Consider the following 22,411-nt stretch of genomic DNA (forward strand, 5'->3'; position numbering starts at 1 on the left):
TTCGACGGGGGCTGCCAACGGAGGAGTTGGCGGGTCTACGCCAATACCCAATTCACTCGAGGACGACTGTTTGGAAGGTAATCAAAAAGTCATTCATTAAAAATGTTGTTGAACAAAACATTCTAACATATTGAACCCCCCTATTCTGCTTGACAGATACCCCTACGACTACTATAATGTAGATGACCTTGTTCTCTTTTCTTTTTGATGTGTTGCCACTCTGTTGTCTTATTGATTTGATTGAAAATTTCCCCTTTTTTTCCCTTATGTTTCCCTTATTTCCCCCCATGGGTGTGAAATATTTATATTATGGCCACAGTGAATGATAAATGACCCCCCGACTTAAATGTGAAATCTTCCACCCCCCCCCCCCCTCTTACTGTGCCTTTTTTTTTCAAACGACCGACATCGACCGAACTGTGTTGATTGAGCTTCCAAGAGTAGAAGACTGAAAAGTAGCAATTGAGTTAAAAAGGCCATTTTAGTACTGAAAGTTGCGATTGCAACCATGTCGTTCTTCTTTCGTCGTTCCATGTTGACTCTTCTTCTCTTGGTTTGGCTGGCCCAGCTTTGCCAGGCCAGAACTTTATCCGGCAGCAACATATGCCCCCGTCAAGGGGCTGTTCATAAATTACGTAGTAGATTTTTTGGTGTTTTTGTACCCCCTCCCCCTTAAAAACCTTTAAAAAAAAAGGAAATGGATAAACAAATGCAAAAAAGGAGACCCATGTCCCAACAGCATCAACATAGAGGCGCTCCGATTTCGTTCACCGGTTCACGGGTGTGAAATATTTATATTATGGCCACAGTAAATGATAAATGACCCCCCGACTTAAATGTGAAATCTTCCACCCCTTCCCCCCCCCCCATCCTATTACCTCCTAGAAGTTAAAATTCCCCAACAATTTGTGCTAGCTCACGCAGATGCTCCAGCGGCCGCATTTACAATTGCGATTTCATCGAAGCCGATTCAAACATTTGCGTCAACAATTCGCCCCGAAGAAGGTACGATTGGATCCAATACAAAAGTGGGAAAGTAATCGGTCAAAAGTCGGAATGCAAGGCGCCCAGCAACAAGAATCACAAAGTCGATTCGTTTTGGCGCTTTCTCTTCCACTGCTCCTATTGTATGTGCCTGTGTGATCAACCAGGGCTACATTCCGACCGCTACGTTAGCCTACAATCCGCAATGGCATCTACTTCCAGCAACCGACTAGTAACGGGAGTGCGGTTCGTAAAAATTAACCGCATTCTTCACATCCAAATACAAGAAGGCGAAGCCCTACCAAGAGGTTCAGTTAACGAATCAACGGTCCAATGGCTGCCTACACCGCCTCTCACTGTATTAAAGGGTCAAGAAGAATCGGTAGAAGATGGGCTTGGCTATGCCACTTTGCGCTATGAAGAACGAGCAATTGACCTGGATGATTTAGTTGCTCCGAAAGGCCACGTCGTTACTGGCTTACGTTTCCGAAAACTGGGTTTCCGAAATTTCGCAAACAATTCAACACGCTGCTCACGCTGCTACTGAAAAAGCGGATGCCAGCCCCCAAACAGCTAAAAGTTTTTTTCAAAACTTGTTTTCTGCAATAAAAATTTTTTTTTTTGGGGGGGGGGGGGTTTAAATCACTTAAGGCAATTTTTGGATAGCCTAAACAACAAACAACAGCCCAGGTATTCCAACCGACCTAAAAGTGAAAAAGTTGTAGTCGCAGCCGCCGACTGGCTTTACGAAAATGACCCCCCGACTTAAATGTGAAATCTTCTACCCCCTCCCCCCATCCCATTACCTCCTAGAAGTTAAAATTCCCTTCCCCCAATCCCAACCGCAAAAACGGCCAAGAGCCAAGAGGGAATTATAGAGTTGGCTACCGTCCGAAGTTAGCCAACTCTATTACCCAAATGGAGCAGTTTGAGATCCTGCGTTGCCAGGTCTGGAAAACAATTTTGTGTCCAATAGAGCCGATCAGCGTACAGCCTCTTTAAAATGCTGTTCGCTGATTGACCCTATTGATCACAGAATTAAATTCTAGACCCCATGTCCAACTGCTCCATTCCCATTGCCAGCGAATATGAAAACATCGGTCATGTCCGGCAATGAACTGAAAAATCGCAGCAAGATTGAAAATAATTTTCGCACTTGCTGCGACTTGCCTCGTTCACCGACATCCACCGACTGTTCTGAATCGTTTACCCGTTCAACAAGCAAATGTATAACACTCGAACGGCGTCTAACCGCAATACGATAACTGCTGCCCCCCCCCCCCCCTCCCCTCCCCACCCTTAGTTACACACTCACACCCGTGAACGAAATCGGAGCGCCTGTATAGCTAGGCTACTGATGCTGTTGGGACGACGTGGGTTTTTCTCGAGTTTCTCGTTTCACAAACGAAGAAAGGCGAAACTCATTCACCAGTTCGTGCCACGAGAAATTGGATCCACCCCGTCCATTCTCGTTCGCTTGAAATTGGGATCCAATTTGATTAATTGGCAATTGTATCCTACCGAATTGTCGACATGTTTGTAAATTATAATGACGTTTGAAAATTATTTCCTTTTTTGTATTTGTTTATCCATTTCCATTTGGTGGGAATATTTTATATTATGGCCACAGTCAATGATGCGAGGGTATTTAGACAGCACGGCATTAAAAATAAGTCGAGTGACACACGCTGATGGAGAGAATAAAAAAAGATTTAAAATAATACGGCCAATGGAATGACGACGAACGGGGAGAATCGAGGACGAGACACATTTCCTTTTTAAAAAAATGAGCGAATATTTAGCACAACCGAATAAGATTTAATTTTTTGAAAAATAAGAAAATGGAAGAAAACGACAACATTCAACAATGGAAAAGAGACCCGACCATACGGACACACAACAAAAAACGGCTAAGATTTAACGCAATTGTAATTAAGTATCAACGCGGTGGGCAATGAAATTAAGTTAAAAAAGATTCCGCACAATCGACTGAAATCAAAGCGTTTTTCATTTTGATAATTTTTTTTTCAAAACAAAATGGGACGATGCAAATGACTAAATGCGCCAAACTCAATTTTAATCAAATAAACCCCTCAAGCGATATTAGCGCAACTTTGGCTGATGTACAGCAGATCAAATAAACCGTTATAGCGGCTCATCCTGTGACGACGCCGCCGCCGTGAGTGTTTTGAACCAATCAGACCATTCCCGTGAGTGGAGATCGTGACGAATTGCCGGCGGCTGCCGGTCCGTGATGCGGGTTGTGCTGGTGATGGTGGAGATGGTGAACGCCCCCAACCTGATTGGTCGATGAAGACATTGAGCCCACGCTGCTGCTGCTACTGCTCCCGCTCCCGCTGCTGTTGCTGTAGAGCGACGCGGCTGCCGCGGCCGCCGCTGCCGCCGCCGCGTGAGTGTAGAACAGCGACGAGAACGGGAGTTGCGCAGACGCGCCCGCTGACGTCACTGACGAAGGAGCCGCCATGTTGCCCCCACTGTTGTTGTTATTCCCGTTTTGCTGCTGCTGTTGTTGCTGTTGTTGAGGGGATAATAGCGGAGAGGTTTTGTTGTTGTTGCCTCCGCTGTAATTGACCTGCTGGTTGCCGGAAGAGCTGCCGGGCGGAGCTCCGCTGGAGCTGGTCGGAGTGTTGGGTCCGATGGGGTGGCGGAGGTGATTGAGAGAGGAAGAAGATGCGGAAGTCGACGTAGTCATGTTGGATGAAACGCCGGAATTGTTGTTGGGACCGTTCTCGTGGTAGAGGATGGGAACGCGGACGATGCGCTGGTGTCCAGCAGCAGCGGCCGCTGCCATGTTGGCCGCCATATTGGCGGCTTCCAGCTCGGCGGCCAATTGGCGCTTCCATTTGTTGCGCCGATTTTGAAACCAAATTTTCACCTGAGTTTCCGTCAGGCTGAGCGAAGCGGCCAGACCGGCCCGTTCAGAGCTGGACAGGTATCGTTTCATATCAAATGTCGACTCTAATTGAAACACCTGACTGCGTGAAAAGACGGTGCGCGTCTTCTTCTTGCGTTTGCTGTTGCTGCCAGCCGAGTGTCCCGACCCGCTGCTGCTGTTGTGTAGCTGCTGGTGTTGGCCGGCGTCGGTGGCCGATGACGAAGAAGAACAACCTTTGCCTTTACTCCCATTGTTGTTGTTGTTGTTGTGATGATGATGATGTCCGTGGTGATGGCCGTGATGGCCATGGAGGTGGTCGTCCCTTTCTCCATCCGAATCGACTCCCGATCCGTTGGCCTCGCAACACCCGTCCTCTTCCTCCATCATCATGTAATGCACCGAATTGTTGTCGTCCGTGTCATCCACTCCGCCCACGTCAATTTTGCTGTCAGCGTCCGAAAAATTGTCATCTGAAATCAGAAACAAAATCAAATGAATTTTTGAGTTGTCGTAATTAAACAATTAGACGGGGGAGTGAATAGAGGAGGAGGAGTTAATAGTAAAGAGGAGGGAGTGTCACGCAGAGCTTCCCACTTGAAACCGCATCGTCTACTGAGGGGGGGGGGAAATGGTCGCCGTTCGAATCGGATGATTGTCCATTTAAGTAAAACGAGTGGATGGGATAAAGACGATAAAAGGGTGGACAAAAGAAGGGGGGGTGAAGTTTCTCTCTATAAATACTTTGTCATGTCATAATAAGACGAGGAATGTGAATAAAAAAAAGGTGAAACGAAAAGCTTCTTCTCCCCATCGCATATAGTCGTCGCCCGATATCTTTCACGGTAAGTTGGGCGCCACATATATTCGGCTTCGTAATCGTGGTTGTCTTTGAAGAGGAGACACACACTCACCATTTTAGCTCAAGGGAAAACAGAAAATAAAGGATTTGAAGTAAAAAAAACTTGCGCCGAAGGTGAAGGGCTGGCAACAAGCACTTGAAGGGCTGAGTGAGTAGCTATTTGATCTCTATAATTCCGGTCGATGTAATACAACAACAAGAGAGAAAGAGAGTTTATAAATATATAGACAGTACTGTCTATAAGAGATGGGGGGGCCGGGCTGTGACCACTTGAGAGACTTCGTTTAGTTGCCCCCCAGCGAAAATAATGTCGGGGCCGAACAACAACTCAAACTGGCGATCTATATAAGATAAGAAGAAGAACTGCTGAACTCGCTGCCAAAATTAAGTCGAAAGAATGTTGCACATTCCTTATATTATTAAAGGCTAGCCAAAGTAAAAACACGCACATCAGTGCCCCCCCTCCCACACTTGAATGGCTTCCGACTCATTTGTTTATAAGACTCACTACATTTTACACACGCCCTATTAGAGGCTCCTCATTTAATTCCAGGTGAAAAAACACGGAACAAAAATTTCCGACTCGATTAATTCATTCCCGTCATCTTTCCAAAGTTCAAAAGGTAAATTGCATAACTTTCAAATTTTCCCGGAAAAAGATAAAACGAATTGCGTCTATAGTTTTTCCGTGTCTATAAATAGACACACCTGAAGGACTTCCCCGTCAATTGTCCTCTTTCCATATGCCCAAACTTTGTCTTGTTTTTAACTCTGTTATGTAATAATGGGGTGAAAAGAAAAAAAAAGGAGTTGGTGTTGGAGGAGCGATCCTGTAGGGCTTACTCACCTCTACAGTATAATAATACACGTATAGATCAGAAACATGTTTTTCTTTTCCTTTTGGCTTTGCTGGGGATTCCTCATCGGCGACGACGGGCTAATATTTTACTTTTCGGTTAGATCTCCCCTTGATGCGTGCCCTTTGCTATTTATAAAAGAGAAGTGCGTGTTTGTTGGCCTACACACACAACTGTTCAAACAAACAGCAACCAAGTCTTAACGGGACATCCCCCCTCCAACACACGACGGGGACTAGTAGTACAATTGGCCTTCCTTTTGGCAGGTTTCCCTCTTTTTATATCCACACACACATAGCATATTGTGTATGTATGGATAGTAGCGACTAAATGCTTATCGTTCGATGTGATTCCGCTGTGCTGTGTGACGGCCACTCCCATCCACTTTGCATCGGACACATTATACCGACGACGGCGGGGGCCGTGTTGTTGGGGCTTCCGTTGCGTCTTTTCCCATTATGTCCCTCATTTGCCCGATGAGTCCCGCAATTGCCTAAGTTCCTTCTAGACATTTAAAACCAGACGGAAAAGGCGGGGCTACCCTCCTCTTTTTTCCTTTTCTTTGATTAAAATAAAAGGTTTGTTTCACATCAAAAGATACGAGGAGGAATCAAATATCGCACAGGAAACAAAAGGATAATTCTTTTATTTTTGATGTTTCAAAACGCTGCGGAGCTTATCAATAAAATATGAAAACTCTAACCGGAAAAATTCAGAATTTCTTCTGCTGGCGCTGCTGGCCCACATTTGACTGGGCTCCTCCGCGAGGTACTTAAGAGTTGACGCGATTAGCTCATTCACGCTCGACTTGCGCGGCTCCCGCTTCTTATGTATTGCACATACACAAATATAACACTGCTGGTGGAGAGGGGGGTTGTGCAGACGGGCCTAGATTGCAGCTATCCGGGGGCATTTTGAACGCGGCTTATGATCGATTGTTTGTGCTCTTGAACGACGCCTCAACTCGTGTTACGATAAAAAAATCCCCTCCTCTGGCGTTCAAACACACAGCCTAGGGGCTCTCCTCTTTTTATTTTTATAAAAAAGACCGTCAACGACATGACACGGACCACTGGGCCCGACTGATAATCCCGTCAATTCGTTTTTTTTATTTCGGAAAATAATAATAATCCCGCCGAACGAACTCCGGCCGGATTTGACAAATGGATTCTCCGTTTGTCATTAAGTGCCCCGCCCAATTACAATAATTGGTTTCAATTGATTTTAAAAAGAGAAAACTGACCGTCGTGATTGAAGGAGGCCGATGAATTGTGGCCGCCGTCGTCGTCGCTTCCGCTGGATCGCTTCCGTTTGTTCAGCATCGGTGTGACGGATGAGGACGGATGGGTCGGCGATTTGTTGGCCGGTTCCATCCCGACCATTCCGCTCATGGCCAGGTTGTAAGCTTTGCCCGTCAGCGAGAGCGGACTGCTGGACAGAGGTGGGCCGTGCTGGTCGTAGCGCCAAGACGGCGGCAGGTGCTGGTGGGAATGATCCAGGCCGGCTGGGCCGTCGCGACCCGATGGAGTCCCGTTGTTGGTCCCGCCGCCGGCCAGCGCCGAACTTTTCAACGACGTCCAGTAACTGGAAGCGGCGGCCGCGGCGGCGATTTGCTGCTGGACGCTGTGCAAGTGCTGCAAGTGTTGGAGGTTGCTGGCAAACTCGGCCGGACTTGCGGCGCCGTAGGGGAACGGTGAAGATCCGGGAGCCGAGCCGGACGACGGATGATGCGGATGGTGAGCGGATGGACGCATCGACAAGTGCGACAATAATCCCAAACTATAATAGGCCAAAAGTTAAATCAAATTTATTAAAACCTATCCAGCGCTTGAATTGTAAAATGGGACTTACCGAGACCACAAGGATTGATGGGCGTCTGGACCGAGTCCGGCTGATCCGAGCCAATCTGGCCAGCCGGGAATGGCTGAATTAGAGGAAGACGAAGTGGTTGGCGGATTGGATCCATGGTGGAGGTGGGCCAAATGGGCCAGAGCTGAAGCGTTGAGAAACGGTGATCCCACGCTGGATGGCTGGATGCTGCTGCTCATGATCCTGCCGTCGTTGATTTTTGATTCGTCATCGCTCAATCTCGGCTGTTTGTCATTGGATTCCGTTTTCTTGTCTTCCTCCGTGGCCAGCAGATTGGAAATGCTGAAATTGGATCGTTTTGATGCGGCCGGAGTGGTGGTAGCCGGCGGCGGCGGGACTTGAAGATGCAGCAAGGCCGGCAAAGCAGAAGCCGTAGTAGTAGTAGTGGTAGGACTAGCGATCCTGCTACCGACGACAATCGACTCCATCACCGAAGGCGATGAATCCACTTGAACTTGACTCATCGCAGAATAATTTTTCTGTTTTTCGTTTGTTTTCACCCCCCAACCGTGACACGAGAGGTGATCACTTGCGACACACTTTTTTCGTCTGTTGTTGTTTCACGCACAATGTCCCGGGATCGATTGCAACGGAAGAGAAGGAACGAGAGGATGTCCGTTTCACTGGGCAGGTAGACGTCAAGTGACGACGTTTTTTGGTGCTCGACTATAACAGGACAGTCAGCCGAAGAATTAAAAACGGGAGGACGATCGACTAGAGAGAGAGCAGGAGGGTGGTAAAGTAGGAGGTGGGTGGTGGGTGGGACTGAGGGAAAAAGAAGAAGTTGTCTATTGGATAGCAATTTCAGTTCCCCACTTTGGGGTCCCAAAAAGAGGGAGGGTGATTGCCACCGCCTCGCATAGCCACACTCACAGGGTGGGGTGGGAGTGGGAGGGAGACACAAGAGCGAGCAAAGGATCGGCGGCGGCGGAACAGTTTTCAAATAGACACACAAACTGCGCAGATCTCGTTCAACGTTTTTCGCTGAGCGGTTGCCTGTGCGCGCCGTGTGCACGTTGAGAGAAAAAAGAAGAATATAGAGAGACGAGATGGATATACATCCAACTATCCCTGCAGCAGCAGCAGACGATGATGATGCCGGAACAGGTTCTTGCTATACTTGCCGACCAATCCGGCCACTTGGCGTCGTCCCCCTCTCCATCCGCATTGGTCGACAACTCTCACCAGGCCAAACCCTCTTCCTTCTTCTTCTTCTTTCTCCTCCTTTTTTTTGGGTGGCTCGGATGCTTTTCACTTGATGTAGTACAACAACAAACAACCCAAACTGATCCGGCCGGAATTCTTTGCATTTTCTTCTTTCACCTTTTCATCGGCTCATCGAGCAAAGTGACGAGGATATTATTGTGCAGTGCAGCAGCCCCGGCCCCAGCCAGAAATGGCAAATGATTTGGCGTCCCTTTTCATTTCTCTTTCGCTCGGCTGCGTGAATCATCCGGCACTCACGAGACGTTGAATGCGCAGCACAGCAACAACAAGAATCGCTGCAATAAACATAAAAGATGGAAATGAGAGACTCTTCTATTATACGGATGGATCGTTTGAGGGCGGACCAATTAGCTTATGCTAGAGTTTTTGGGGACAAACAGAGGCAGGTTATACGGTCCGTTTGTAACTTATAGACAACTATTATAATAAGAGACTTATGTATAAGAGCCACGTGAAACAATATATCCATCGCAGTTAGGAAATCAGCTTCTATATGATATTGATGTATTTATAAATATAAGCATTTCCCTCGGTCGAGGATCAATTTGGAAAAGTATATCCACTAATAGCGCCGTATAGACATATACTCCGTCCCGGTATATATCAGTGTACACAATGTCCAGCTACCTATTTGTCTGATCTCTTTGGCTTTTAGATATATCTATTCCGGCGCTCTCGGCGCAGTGAAGGAATAACAGCAAACGCTGATTGGAATGGATGAGCTGCTGCTGGCCGATGGCCGCATCAACAAGAGCTAGCGAGTTGCAACGATCGATTCGACGTGTACAGCCTCTCTCAGCAGAGAGGTATCGCACGCCCACTCACGCTCACATTAGGATCGATGGGTTTTTGATTAGGAACTTTTCTTCTTCTTCTTCTTTGACTGCGTTGGATCTTTTTTTTTCTCTCGCTCCTATATAGTCGTCTGCAGAGCATCGCCGGCCATTGAACAAGAGAAAGAAGATGATTCGATGGATTCGTTGAATAGAGAGACATAGTGATGGAAAGGATCGAGAAATCCCTTCCGCGAGTCTTTGACGGTTGGTATAGGAAATAAGGAGCAGCACCAAGTTGGTCGATTGATTCCAAGCTCGCCGTTTTTGATCCGCTCCGCCCAATGGAATATCGCAGGAAAAAAGATAGGAAAATTGATTTCTAGACGACAAAATGTCAGAACCTTTGTGCATCCCCCCAGGCTGTGTATACCCCATCACACACAGCAGATATATCCATTCAATACAAATGCGGGGGGGGGGGGGGAAAGAGATTTAAGAGAGTTTTAAGACTCTGTGGCACACAACATTTTTTGGGTAGAATTTTGTTTTCTATTGCGAGATGTCGCTGGATGGAAACAGATTGGACGCAAGACAAGAAATTGAACTTTTTCCCTCCGCCGGAACAGTTTGGATTGAAGGAGGAGCCGATCGACCAAAAAAAGTAGCGCGAGAGAAAAGAGAGGCAATCACTTAAATAGAGTGCTGTATATCTACCTTAGAGCTGATAAAGGCAAGTACAGCAATCGCTCTGAAATGTACGCGCATCCCGCCAGCAGTGTATAGAAAAAGATTGAGCGTGCATATACAGGACATACGTCACCATCATGTCGAGGATGACGCAACTCTCAAGTGTCTTTTCAGCCCGATTGCCTTTCTGTATAGAAAAGATCATCTAAACTCTCTCTCTCGACTTTTTTTCCACTTTTACATCGTCGATTTCTTTTTTTGGGTCGATGCAGACTACTACTCTGTGTGTGTATATCTCTAAATACTCTCTTCACATATTGCCTTTTGATCTTGTCGTCGTCGTTGTTGGGGCATTGAACGAAAAGCCCATCATCACGATGATTGGGGGGGGGAGCTGCTCTCGACTGTGCATCCTTGATTAAAACGTCCCTATCTCTTTTCTCTGCTGTTGTGTGTCCATTCGAGACTTCCACTTTCCTCCTCCTCATCGTCGTCTGCCAAAAGCTTTTCAGTTGCTGCGTCTCTTCTTTCACTCGCGTTTCATTAGCCATCGCAGCATCAGATGTGTAGAGCTGGGCACGATCGTCGCCAACAATAACGATCCTTCTTCTATTTCTATTTCTTCTCTCTGCGCCGTTTTGCTCCTGCCCTTGAATGGCCGACAACTGGAAACGATGACAGATCGATGATTGCTCTCGGCCAAGAGCTCAGACGTCGTCGTCAGCAATGAAAAGGGTACAGAATCAAACAGAACAAGTTTCTCTAGTGTACATGCACAACCTGCCAGTAATAGCCGTCAAAGTTGTTGGTTCTATATCCCTTTTTTCACCAGCATCATCGCACACACACACAATAGGTTGCACTTTTGGACCTGGGCTTGTTAGACTTCGTCTAATGATGGCGCTAGAAAAAATATTTCAAATCGTTTAGATCGACTAGAATTTTTAAAAATGACTTTTGAGTATACATCCGTCTGTTATAACACGGAAATGAAAATGCCCTAGTATAATCCCTTCCTTGTGGAGAAAAAAAAAATATATAAAGTCTAGTGCATGTTGTATATATAAAAAGGGGGGAAAGAGATAGAGAGTTGGAGAAAAGAACTGGAAAGTCAGTCTCTGGAGGCTGTTGGGGCGTTGTTGCGTGAATAGGAGGTAGATATGCCGGGAGAGAAGAAAAAAGCGGATGATTGGGATGTGATGATGCTGGGCTATAAAAAAAAATCTCTCTCCCTCCCTTTGCTCATCCATTGTACATCATAAAAGAGGAGAGAGAGACTGGATTTCTATTTTTTTTATTATTATTAAAAGGAAAAGAGAGGGGGGTTTACATTTGTTTGTTTGCTATATCTCTCTTGCTTGTTGTTGTTGTACATATACCCTGCGAGGATATCTAGACGTATAACAGTCTGTTGTACACAGTTGTGATATTGGGGGGGCACTTCACCGCAGCAGCTTGCAGCATCTATAAACTCTTATCTAGGCCTCTCTTTGATTTGATTCCTCCATAATTCGCTGCTCTTCTCCCTGATGTTCCAATCATATTTATAGGAGAGGAAAAAAGGGATTTAGATCTATTATAGTAGGACATGGACGGAATCACCCAGGAGCTCGGCGTTGATGGGATTCAATCTGTCATCAAGCGATATATATCCTTTGCCTGCCTCTGCACGAAATGTAAACCACAAAAGTCCTTTGGCGCATTTCGGATTCCACGTAGACGGTCGGGCGCATACAAATGTTAAAGAGGAAAAAGGGGCCTACATTCCGTATATATACGTCTGATGTGCAGCACGTAATCATGTGGATATAACTTATTATACGGCGACTGCTACGCTAGCTATTTACCCACAGGCCCATACACACACAAGAGGACTAAATAGACGAGACATTATTATTATCTCTCGGCGAAAATCTCGGCTGGTTATTATATACATGGCCAATATCCCACATGTTTATTAGACGACGATGTTGAAATGAATTTCATTCTCCACCAGACTACATCCACCATATCTCTTTCACTCTCTCTCTCTCTCTGTCTCTGTCTGGTTTTATGCTATGATGTTCTTATTCATAGATTTATTTATGAATATACTCTCTCCCATATGCTACACCCTTTCGAGCTGATGATCTCTCCATAAAAGGTTCTTTTCCCTTTTTTTCTGATTTGGGGGGACCCTCCTATTTTTCTTTTCAAAACAGATGAGGCCTTTCTCTGCGTGTTTGTATGTCCTAGATGTATATACACACACACATAGCCTTTGATGTTGATGACGACGGCTCTTTCTTAATAACTATTCGACCAGAAAAACGGGATGGTTTGCCTTGGTAATTTTTATAGACCCCACGGCACAATCTTATGTAAATGGTAAACAAATGTGTGCCATTTTTCGATTGCTACATATCGTACATGCCAGAAAAGTAATGAAACAAAAAAATAAAGGGGATAAAAAATATTGAAGCGCTTATGTATACATTTTTTTACTTTTTTACGAGTGGCCATAGTAGAGCGAACCCTTTATTCGTGTTTAAACAATCACAACAGCTATTAGCGAGTCGGCCGTGGAATAAACAAGAAGAAACCGGTTATTGTTGCTGGTTGGTTATACGTTATCTCGAGTGTACGTACTTGGAAAGAGGGGGGTTTGATATTGATACATCATGTTATAGAGCTAAAAAATAGTATTTGAAAACGAGAAACGTAAACGGGATGAGGCACGTGCAGAGACCACTCATCTCCAAGTCCACTCGACATTAGCGGCGGCTGCGGTGGGAACCGCCCATCACCATGCAAGGATGATGAAGTGATTAGACACGTATAATACGCAAGCCTGATGTCGTATTATAGAGCTTTCTAATATTATAATGACCGATTATTCAAGTCCCTATCTCCGCACATCCATTCATCCGGATGTGAGGGCGCCAGTCAGCCAGCCACTGGTGCTGAGGTGCTACAGGAGAACCATGTTACAATGTAACGTATAGATTAGCTCTCCCATGAACGTTTATGTTGCAGACCCTCCCTCTTTATCAATAGACTTGTGCCGCATGCAGGCCATTGGTTGAGACCCCCCGGCACGTGACTGTGGGTCGGTGGCGGCGGGTCCCAACTGTGCAGCTGATATCTCGACGCCGGTATATACCCATCGCTATTAACTATTTCCGTCGGTACGGTGAATCATTTCTCTTTTATTCGTCACTGAGAATTTCTCTCGATTGCTTGGGGGTAAAATATCCATCGTCGTTGTCTAAGATTTTTGTTTCTCCTTGAGCGGATTTGATGCGAACTGACACGACCGGTCTCTTTTGACTCGTTTCTTCCCTATTGTTACGTCGACTGTATATAAACGGAACAATCTTTTGGGCAATTCTCTTTTCTCTGGCCCCCCCTCGTCTGTTTTTGTTTGTGGAAAATAGTCCGCCGTATCAATGGCAGATTGCGCAGGGCGTTTTTATAAATCTACTCGGGCCACTCGAAAATATTATTTCATTCAAAAAGCGCGCGTCGATGCAATACACATGAAAAGCTATATCGAATAAAATTAAAGCAAAGATGAGAGCGGATTATTATGTCTGGCCGACGGCGGGGGGCGTTAATACGTCCCGATGGAGCGCAACAGCTGTCGATCGGTGACGGACGTCGCTGGATATAGGACGTGAGATGAAATGGGCCGCAATTTATTGATTGCAAATAGCCGCAGAAGAGATAAAAGAAGAAGAAGGTCAAGAGGGAATGCACGGATATCTCTCTCTCTGCTGAGAAGAGCTCGGAATAATAATAATCGAACCAAAGCTGAGAGACATAAGACATTCACTGTACACATAAAAGAAAAAAGTGGAGGATTATAAGAGAGCTGGAGTTGTGCTGTGGGAGGGGGTCATCGATTGGTTTCCCCCCCATCTATCACGAGTTTGATCTCGGTAAATATGGAAAAAGGGGAGAGAGAGAGGAAAAAAAAAACCTTCCAGTGGCTGCTTGTCTATTGTCCCAGTGTAATGGCTGAAACGATATTCGATCCATTTTCCTGTGCTGTCCATACACATCCTCACAGGCAGATATGTATGTAGGTACATGTCAGTTTGTGTAAGCTATCCGCTATGAAAAGAGTCTATCTATCGATATTGAATTGGAAAATTTCAAAAGATATTTCAGTCTCGCTTTATAGATGTATACACAAGTCGGCCCTATGATAGATATACCAGCTGGATATCCATCGCTCTTGCGGTCTCTTCATCGGCCATGACTCGATGGACTGTAACTACAATATGATATGGATTATTATTCGATAGTTATTATTATTATCGTCACGGGGAGTATATACAGCAGCGCGCATCACCGCCATCAAACACAATAGACGCAAGATACAACAATGCCTAAACAGCTAATCATCTGCGTCGATTCAGCCCAACCGGAGAAATTAGAGGCAAACAACAGCAGCGCACAGATATTTCAAAATCGATAACGATCGTACCCAATTCTCTACAGATATTAGACGTGCGCTCTCTCGCGGATGTCTATACAATAGGGGGGCGATCATGTTATGTGATCATGCGAGGATTTATAGTAGACGATAACCATCCGCTCTAGAAACCAGCCAATCTTAGACATGTACATACAGTGGCAATTGTTATAAACTGTGCAATAACAAGCTACTTGTATGTATATACCTGTATACTTGATAGTCGTCTCTCCTTATTCGTTTTAAATCTGTTAAACATCCTTTAATCGCCCGGATAGTGTGGAGAGATATTTTTAAGACAAGTTTATCGGGGGGTTTGTGTGCACATAGGTCTTAAGTGTAGAGGAGATAAGGTGGTGGGTTTTCTCTCAATGAAACGACACGAAAAAACAAACAAACTGTATCCCCCTTTTTCTAAAAAAACAAAACAGAAACCCCTCGGCTCTTCCAATAACTTTTTGCGCTCTGCTAATGTCTCGCGGTCTGATGAGTTTCCGCGTCTCTTATTGTTTGGAGCTAGCGGATCAGCTGCTCCATCTCCTATTCTTTTTGTTTCCCTTTCATTCTATAGAGAGAGAGAGCAATCCGGTCGTCTCGTCATAATCGGCTTATGGGTTAAATTCAGAGACCAAGGGAATGAGAGAAAGGCAGCACACAGCCAAAACAAACCCGATTTGGAGCTGCAGACATTTTCATATTATAGAGCGACTCTGTGCCCCTGCTAATGTCGTTTTGCCAAAGTAGCGAAAACAATTGACACGCGAGGCACTTGTACAGTTCCAATAATCAAACTCTGAATTATCTATTTTGGAAAAAAAGAAAAACTTTCAATCTTACAAAAATGATGGAGGTCTGACGAAAATTCACTCGGATTGCATCGGCAATTTGATATAAGAAACATCGATCAGAAATTGTAAACTGACACATGGCTAGCTCTTGTTTTCACATGTTTGGGGTCCGACGGTATAGGAAAAATGAGCACCTTGGTCATCTATCGCCCGGGTACGTTTTTCCTGCTGCTGAAAATATAGTATAAGGAAATGATGCGCTTATAAACCTCTCCCGCCTCTTTACGCCATCCTCCTTTTATACCTCAATGTGATGAGGAACGTCGTTTTTATCCCAACTAATATGTATGAAAAAGGGGCCGGATCGAATGATATATACACAGGAGGAGCAGGAGAGAGAGAGAGGCTTGTAACGCCGGTCGCTTGTGTAACATCAGCCTAATTAGATTGAATACGCGCGCATTCTGCCGTGATATAGACGCGCTCGCTCCTTCTGCTCCTTGTTCCCTTTTTCTGATGCGCTGGTTTGTAATCAATCTGTTGCTCCCAACCACCCTTCGTACCCTCCCACACATGGGCTCTCATCCCTCCGACCCGGCCCAAAAAAGAGAAACCAGTGATGATCATTAGCCAACAGCAGCACAACGTCAAAGACTATAGGTAAAACATAATAGAGCTAGTCTATCTCTTCTTTCCACTTCTTTTCTTTTTGTTTGCGGCTGCTGCTGCGGCGGTAAAGCTATATCATCTGATGGTAGATACAGTAAATATATCCAAACAAATATAATGAGGGTTATACGGTATGTATCGTGGTTGGATGTCTATAGTTAGGGCGGAATTGTGAAAAAAAAATAGAGAAAGGCGAGAGGGGAGGACGATCTAACACAAACACAAGGAATAGAAAAAAAAGTATCCAGGTGAAGAATTTTTTCCTATAGCGGCCTGGCTGATGATTCCGACACGAGAAGCTAGTGCTGATGCGTTGAAGCGTGAAACTTGTGAAAGAAAAATCTGCTGCCCTCATGGGATAATATTAGAACCGGCTGCTGCTGCTATCGGATATGATTGTATTCAAGAGCTAAACACATATTATAAGGGTCCGGCAGCAGCACGTCTATCTATCTATATAAATGTGTGTGTGGATGTCGATTCATAAGAATCCAGCGGAGCGGCATGATTGCGGCCGCAGAGGAAGACGATGGATATTATTTATTGTCTAGTGTTAGAACAGTTTTGGCGGTTATATTGGAAGGGATGCGAGCGCGAGCGCATTTTGACCGCTCATTACCGATTGGCGACGCTCGACTGGCCCTGCACGGTCCCTAGTCGTACAAACTACAGTATCGTATGACCTATGGACCTTTGTACCCAACTGCACATACAATCAAAATACTACAATGAAATATAACACAGCCGACGACGAGAATCTTTTGATTTGTTTTTCCGAAAAACCGCATTTCCATCACAGCGCCGTTTGTCTACACAGGCCCGTAGCGCTTGTAAACTGTCCGCGGGGTCTATTCATTGACAAAAGCTCACCTGGAATAATAATATACCCTGCACATTGAAAAGTCTCCTGCGGACTTATAATGACCAATATAACAAGCACCGTCCCCTTTTTTCATTCTTCTCGCTTTCCCTCATCGCTGGACAATCTATGGGCCTTGATATTGGAGGGAGATTTCCTATTGTCGTTTTGTTGGTGTATCATCTAGAGAAGACCTGGAGTAAAAGTAAATATGCCAAATAGCCTATAGTTCTGATGGTCTGATAATTTGCTCTGTTGATGTCTGGGAAATGCCAGCCAAATCGGCTGGTGTATAACTACAGCATTTAGAGAATCTGGCAGAAAATAAGACAGCCAACAACATCTTTGACAATAAGTCTCCATGTACTATACTATACAGGTACACACAGTGCTCCTGTTGAAAGAGAAAGCCAGCAGCAGCAAATGGAGACGACGCGACCAGCGACGGGGAAATGGACGTCTCAAGTTACGATAATCACTTAGACTCAAAGTAGCCCCCCCGTTAGCCATGATGATGATGCTGGGCTTCTTTCAGTTCAGCTACCTCTTGTTACCTTCTCCTTCTTCTGTTCGCTATGCGCGTCTATCGATTGGAAGACTAGACGACAAGAGTCGACTATAAAGAACGGAAACAGAGTTGAGTGTATACGTGTACCATCAACGATGTTTCAGCACGGGAGGAAAAGAGTTTCCTCCAACAATAAAACAGGTCGTGTCCCTTTTCTTTTTGTCGACGATAAAGCCCAACATCTAATATAGACGGATCTGGAAACGTATAAAACCCTTCGGTTGCCTTTCTTCTTCGGCGTATAACTTCGCAGTGCCGATGGAATGGAAGAGTTTTGTGGCTAACTGATTTATCTTGCAAGAGAAGAGTCTTACTTTACTCAATGGCAAAACTATACGGGCCCAAATAAGTAAAAAGGTTTCAATACAAAAAAAGGTACAAATCTCTTGGTTGGTACGCGGAAAACAGACGCAAGATAGATAATGTTGGACCACTTATGCTTTGAAAACTAAATAAACTATCGTTATTTAATGTGTGGGTTGAAAAAAAATCTGTTTTTCCTTAGTGGTTTCGTGAATTCATACAACGTAAGGTAGGCAACGGCAGTTTGCATCTCTACGATATTTAAAAATATTTTGGCACTACTCGAAAACAGGTAAAGAATAATCCGATTCGGAATTTTGAAAAGTGAGTTTTTTTACTGTCTTTTACTTCTATACACACAGCAACGAAAATCTAAACTACGGCTTGTTTGTGCGGTGTAACCTTAACTTCGCTATGATAAAATGAGCCAACTTCTCCTACGGAATAAAATTGAATATGTACAGTGGGTTTTCAACTTTTCTCCCAAGCTGATATTATGGAACTATCACGCCTCACATTCCCTCAAATGACCTAGGTGCTCATGACAAAGTCGGTTCGAGTTCGGATTCCTCCCGAACGTAGTCCGTTTTGCTTTAGCCAGTTGAGTGTTGGCAGAGTGTTGCATTTGAAAGTGGAAGGGAGGGAGTAATGCAACTGGTGAGCGACCAGAAAATTAATACACCCGCCTACTAATAAAAACGGAAATGTTTCGTCCGTTATTGAATTGCTTGTTACATCAAATTCAATCACGAATATTCCATTCCAAAAGATATTCGCTGACGCATTAAATGTCGGTTATTCATGTTCATTTAAGTAAAAGTGAATTGAAATAAAAAACCAAAGACATTCACAAATTTAACCGATAATAACGATGATACTGTTGTGTTCGTCAAGTGGAAAAAATCGTATGCGTTACTTGTACGGATACATTTGTGCATGGAGACAATTGAAAAAAGACGCACGCAATCAAGATAAAGGCAAATTAACAAAAATGTCATTCGCCGATTGAGATTTAGAACCTCATGCGATGCCGATCAAAATTGTCAATAACAAACGAGACGTCGAAATATAAAGTGCGAAAAGTGTTGCATCGATTGGGGCTAAATTTGTCGCTGATAGCGAAGCCGATATGCCTCGTGAGTGCAGGTTAGTCGCCTGCACACTAAGGAGACTCGACGACGGCGCTATATTCTTCTTCAGTGTAAATAAAAGGTCAAGTTTATCGGTTGCGTTTGACAGGCACGGAAACATAAGTTAATAAGCGACTTTGCGTGCCGCTAGAGCTATACAGACCCCCGGTCTCTCTCTCTCTCTCTCTCCTTTCAATACATTTTAAACCCTCAAGTAGATATATAGGATTGCTTCCTCTGTTCTTTCTCTCTCGCTTCTGACTTATTTTGGCTTTGAGCTTTGGTGTCACGCACGAACGACATCGCGACTCTTTCCCTTTCGCTTTTGATGGTCTAAGGTTTCTTCACTTCACTCGCTCTTTTCTCCCGTTCGCTTCACCCATGTACACCCTTTTCCCTCCTAGTTCTCTCTCCCTCTTGCTTTTTTGGCGCTCATCAAACTCCCGTTCACGTTCTGTCTCCTCACGCGTCGGCAACTTAACCGAATATTCCTAGACTGTAGAAGCCAGTGCTGACATCTAACGGACGAAAGTAGCAACTCTTTTTTCGTGTGCGCAACCGAGCGTGAAAAAAAAAATGGGAATTGTGTGGGAACTGGGAAGGGCAGACAAGAGAGGGAGTCAGCGGAACTTTCAAACGACTCAAATCAAGCGCCAAATTCAAAACTTGTAAACGGGAACGGTAGATGGCGCCATTCATCAGCACAGTCGTAAAATGAAATAAGGACGTAAAAAAGCCATCAGTCAACGACAAAAAGGTGCTTTCAATTTTCCATCAAAGGTCGAGCATACGTAATCTTCCATTCAGTCCGTTTGCCCTTGGAAAATTTCTTCGGAAATGGATCGATCCACCCTGCCGATTGCGTCAGGTGCGACATCATTTTCGATACGACCCACGTAATAACATCACTGATTCGATCACGAGACACATTGTTACGCATTTTGTAACGCTCCGCGTATGTTTCTATGGGCCATAGACGCAACTCCATACAATAGGCTAATAAGTTGAGACCTGAATGGGTTAACGACGAGACGGGAGGCCATTCAAAGCAGAGCACATGTGTCCTGCACATGTGACTGAACCGACTCTGCTCCTATACGGCACTAATTAACCCCTAACTAACCCCATCAAGAGATAAATTGGACGCCCTAGCCCCTCACTTTGGACCTATCCTTCTTTGTTGACATACGATGGGGGTGAAACGACTGAGAAAAACAAGAGAGAAAAGAGAATTAGTTATAGATTCCTTTTTTTTTCTTTTACGGGTGCCTCTTTTCGCACCAGGACCGATGACTTCCTGTCAGAAAATAAGCCAAGCACCGCAAAGTAAGTGCCTAGTCACTGACACAAAAGAGATGATGAAGAATAAGGAACGGGGGGCCGAAAAAAAAAGTCTATGGGCCCTATACGGGTTCTTCTCCTACAGTTCTATGGTAAACACTGATGGCGTCTTTTCGGTTGGTTTGCCGCGGCAACGATCCGTCAAATTTCCCGCTCCCACACGCTCGTTTGAAAGACAGGCAACCGCCGTACCTTCAGCGGATGTACGAAAGAGTTCCACAAAAAAAGGGAGGCAAATACGTTTGTAAAAAGGAAGAAAATCAAGAGTTAAATGAGGCGTAATTGATTGGGAAAGCTCAATTTTTACTGCACTAATCAAGTGTGAATAAAAAAGGAACGAAAGGAATTTGGGCAACGGCACCCGATAATTGGAGGGTTTTCACGGGGCTGAGAGACAAATAATTTTCCAGTTTGTGGCCTGATAATTATTTTCTGTTATTTTCTCCAAGTGAAACAAGAAATTTTTTTAATGAACATTCAACATTATCTAAAATTGGTCTGTAAGTGTACACAATACTAAAGGTAGTATTGGACCACAAGAATGTTATTCTGATGGAAAAAATTCTTGATTGTTTTCCTTTTTCCGAATGACACACACCTTGAGATGTCTTTCGTTTTGATTTTCATTCAAAAGTTAAGAACCTAGACTCTAGAGTAGGATTGCTTCATACCAATGAACTCCACTACTCCATATTGGGCATACCAATTTGAAAGATGTCAGAGTAGTTAGGTTATCTTAAACTCCTGTCAAAATATCACTGATGTCATAATCAGAATATAAATGATCTCCACTGTATTGCATCGAGGACGTTGTTGCTACTCAAAATTAATCACGTCCAAGATAAGCTCAAGATGATATGGAAAATAAACGAATTAGTCGTTTAGTCACATATGATATTGAACTGGTTCACGTACCACATCAAAAATTTGAGCAGATTTCAACGAAAGAATTGTGAAAAATGAAAATAGGGTTTTTGAAAATAATATCCGGCTACCCCCGTATTTTGCTGCCAAGGGCAGTGGAGCAATTCGCATAAGAGCCAGCAGCAGTCGGGAAATGTTGTGACCATATTCTAGGCCTAAAAAGGGGAAAATAGGCATAATTTTGCCTACCTTAAAGCCAGGGAAATACAGCCAGACGTCTCCAGGTGATCCATCTGCAGAAAAGTTGATAGGTCAGGCACGCAGGGCGTCCTCGTGAATACACTCACACACACGAGCATACACGAGGAAAGAAGATCAAACGGAGAAAGAGATGAATCGTCCGACATCGGTGATTTCTCCATTAAATGTGAGGTTGTTTAACCTACATAAAACAAAAATTATTAGAATAGAAAACACTTGCGAGAGCCACAAGTATGAGTAAGTTGAAAATGAGACAGTGGGTAATCATATTTCTAAACGAGAAAATGTAACCTTGTCATGGAACACAATGTAATTGCAAACACATGTGCAAATGAATAAATTACATAACAGACAATAAATGAGTAAGAGTGTAGCAAAATGAATACTGAATCGATGAAGCTGACTCTGCTGCTGATGAGATTGAGGCAAGACAACCTTCACTTGTAGTTGAAGATGATAGCTGGCTCGACAAAACTCTGCAGGAAGAAGAAAAATGGAAAAGTGGATTCACCTTGAAAGTTGAAACAAAGTCAATGCCACGCTGAATTGTCTCGTTACTTGATGCTCGTCAGAAACAAAAATTGTACAAGTTTGATTCGTGATACTGCTTTTATTAAAGCCCCACAAATCATATGATTCAATTCAAAGCTATTTACCTGCTATCAGAATATATTTAACTGTGGCAGATATCCAAAGCTAGACACGACTAACTCGACACGACGATCACATTTTTGGAATTTTCTGGAATTTTTCACACAGCCATTAAAGCCGTTGCCAAATTCCAAAATATACTTCCCTCCGGCCTCCCCGCCAAGTTAAAACAAAAGACGAGTTACCTTCGACTACAATGAAAAAAGATGAGTCAATATTCATTTACAAGAATTTAGTAGTTTTAGAATATTTGTTCATTTTATTTCATATCATTGTGATTTTTTCGAAATTTCCTTAATGAACATTCAATATTACATCATACTGAATCGAAAGGCTTGCAAATTAAATGTGTAGTATAGAAAC

The 22,411-nt window shown here is 44.2% G+C and overlaps 1 protein-coding gene across 2 annotated transcripts; it reads right to left on the reverse strand.

Moving 5' to 3' along the window:
* Window positions 1-2,547: 2,547 nt before the first annotated feature.
* On the reverse strand, window positions 2,548-22,201 carry LOC124192585 (homeobox protein B-H1-like). Of its 2 annotated transcripts, none has more exons than XM_046585964.1 (6): window positions 22,054-22,201; window positions 21,784-21,873; window positions 21,386-21,578; window positions 7,448-8,967; window positions 6,840-7,375; window positions 2,548-4,350 (listed from the first exon to the last, which is right to left on the reverse strand). In XM_046585964.1, the coding sequence occupies exons 4-6, from the start codon at window positions 7,927-7,929 to the stop codon at window positions 3,182-3,184; spliced, it is 2,187 nt and encodes a 728-aa protein (XP_046441920.1). In that variant the 5' UTR covers window positions 7,930-8,967; window positions 21,386-21,578; window positions 21,784-21,873; window positions 22,054-22,201; the 3' UTR covers window positions 2,548-3,181. The 2 variants fall into 2 exon arrangements, with proteins under 2 accessions (XP_046441920.1, XP_046441921.1); XM_046585965.1 differs by having other exon boundaries at window positions 21,784-21,908; window positions 22,054-22,156.
* Between the last annotated feature and the right edge of the window lie 210 nt (window positions 22,202-22,411).

The sequence above is a fragment of the Daphnia pulex genome, chromosome 4 (assembly GCF_021134715.1).
Source record: "Daphnia pulex isolate KAP4 chromosome 4, ASM2113471v1".
NCBI classification, from domain to species: domain Eukaryota; kingdom Metazoa; phylum Arthropoda; class Branchiopoda; order Diplostraca; family Daphniidae; genus Daphnia; species Daphnia pulex.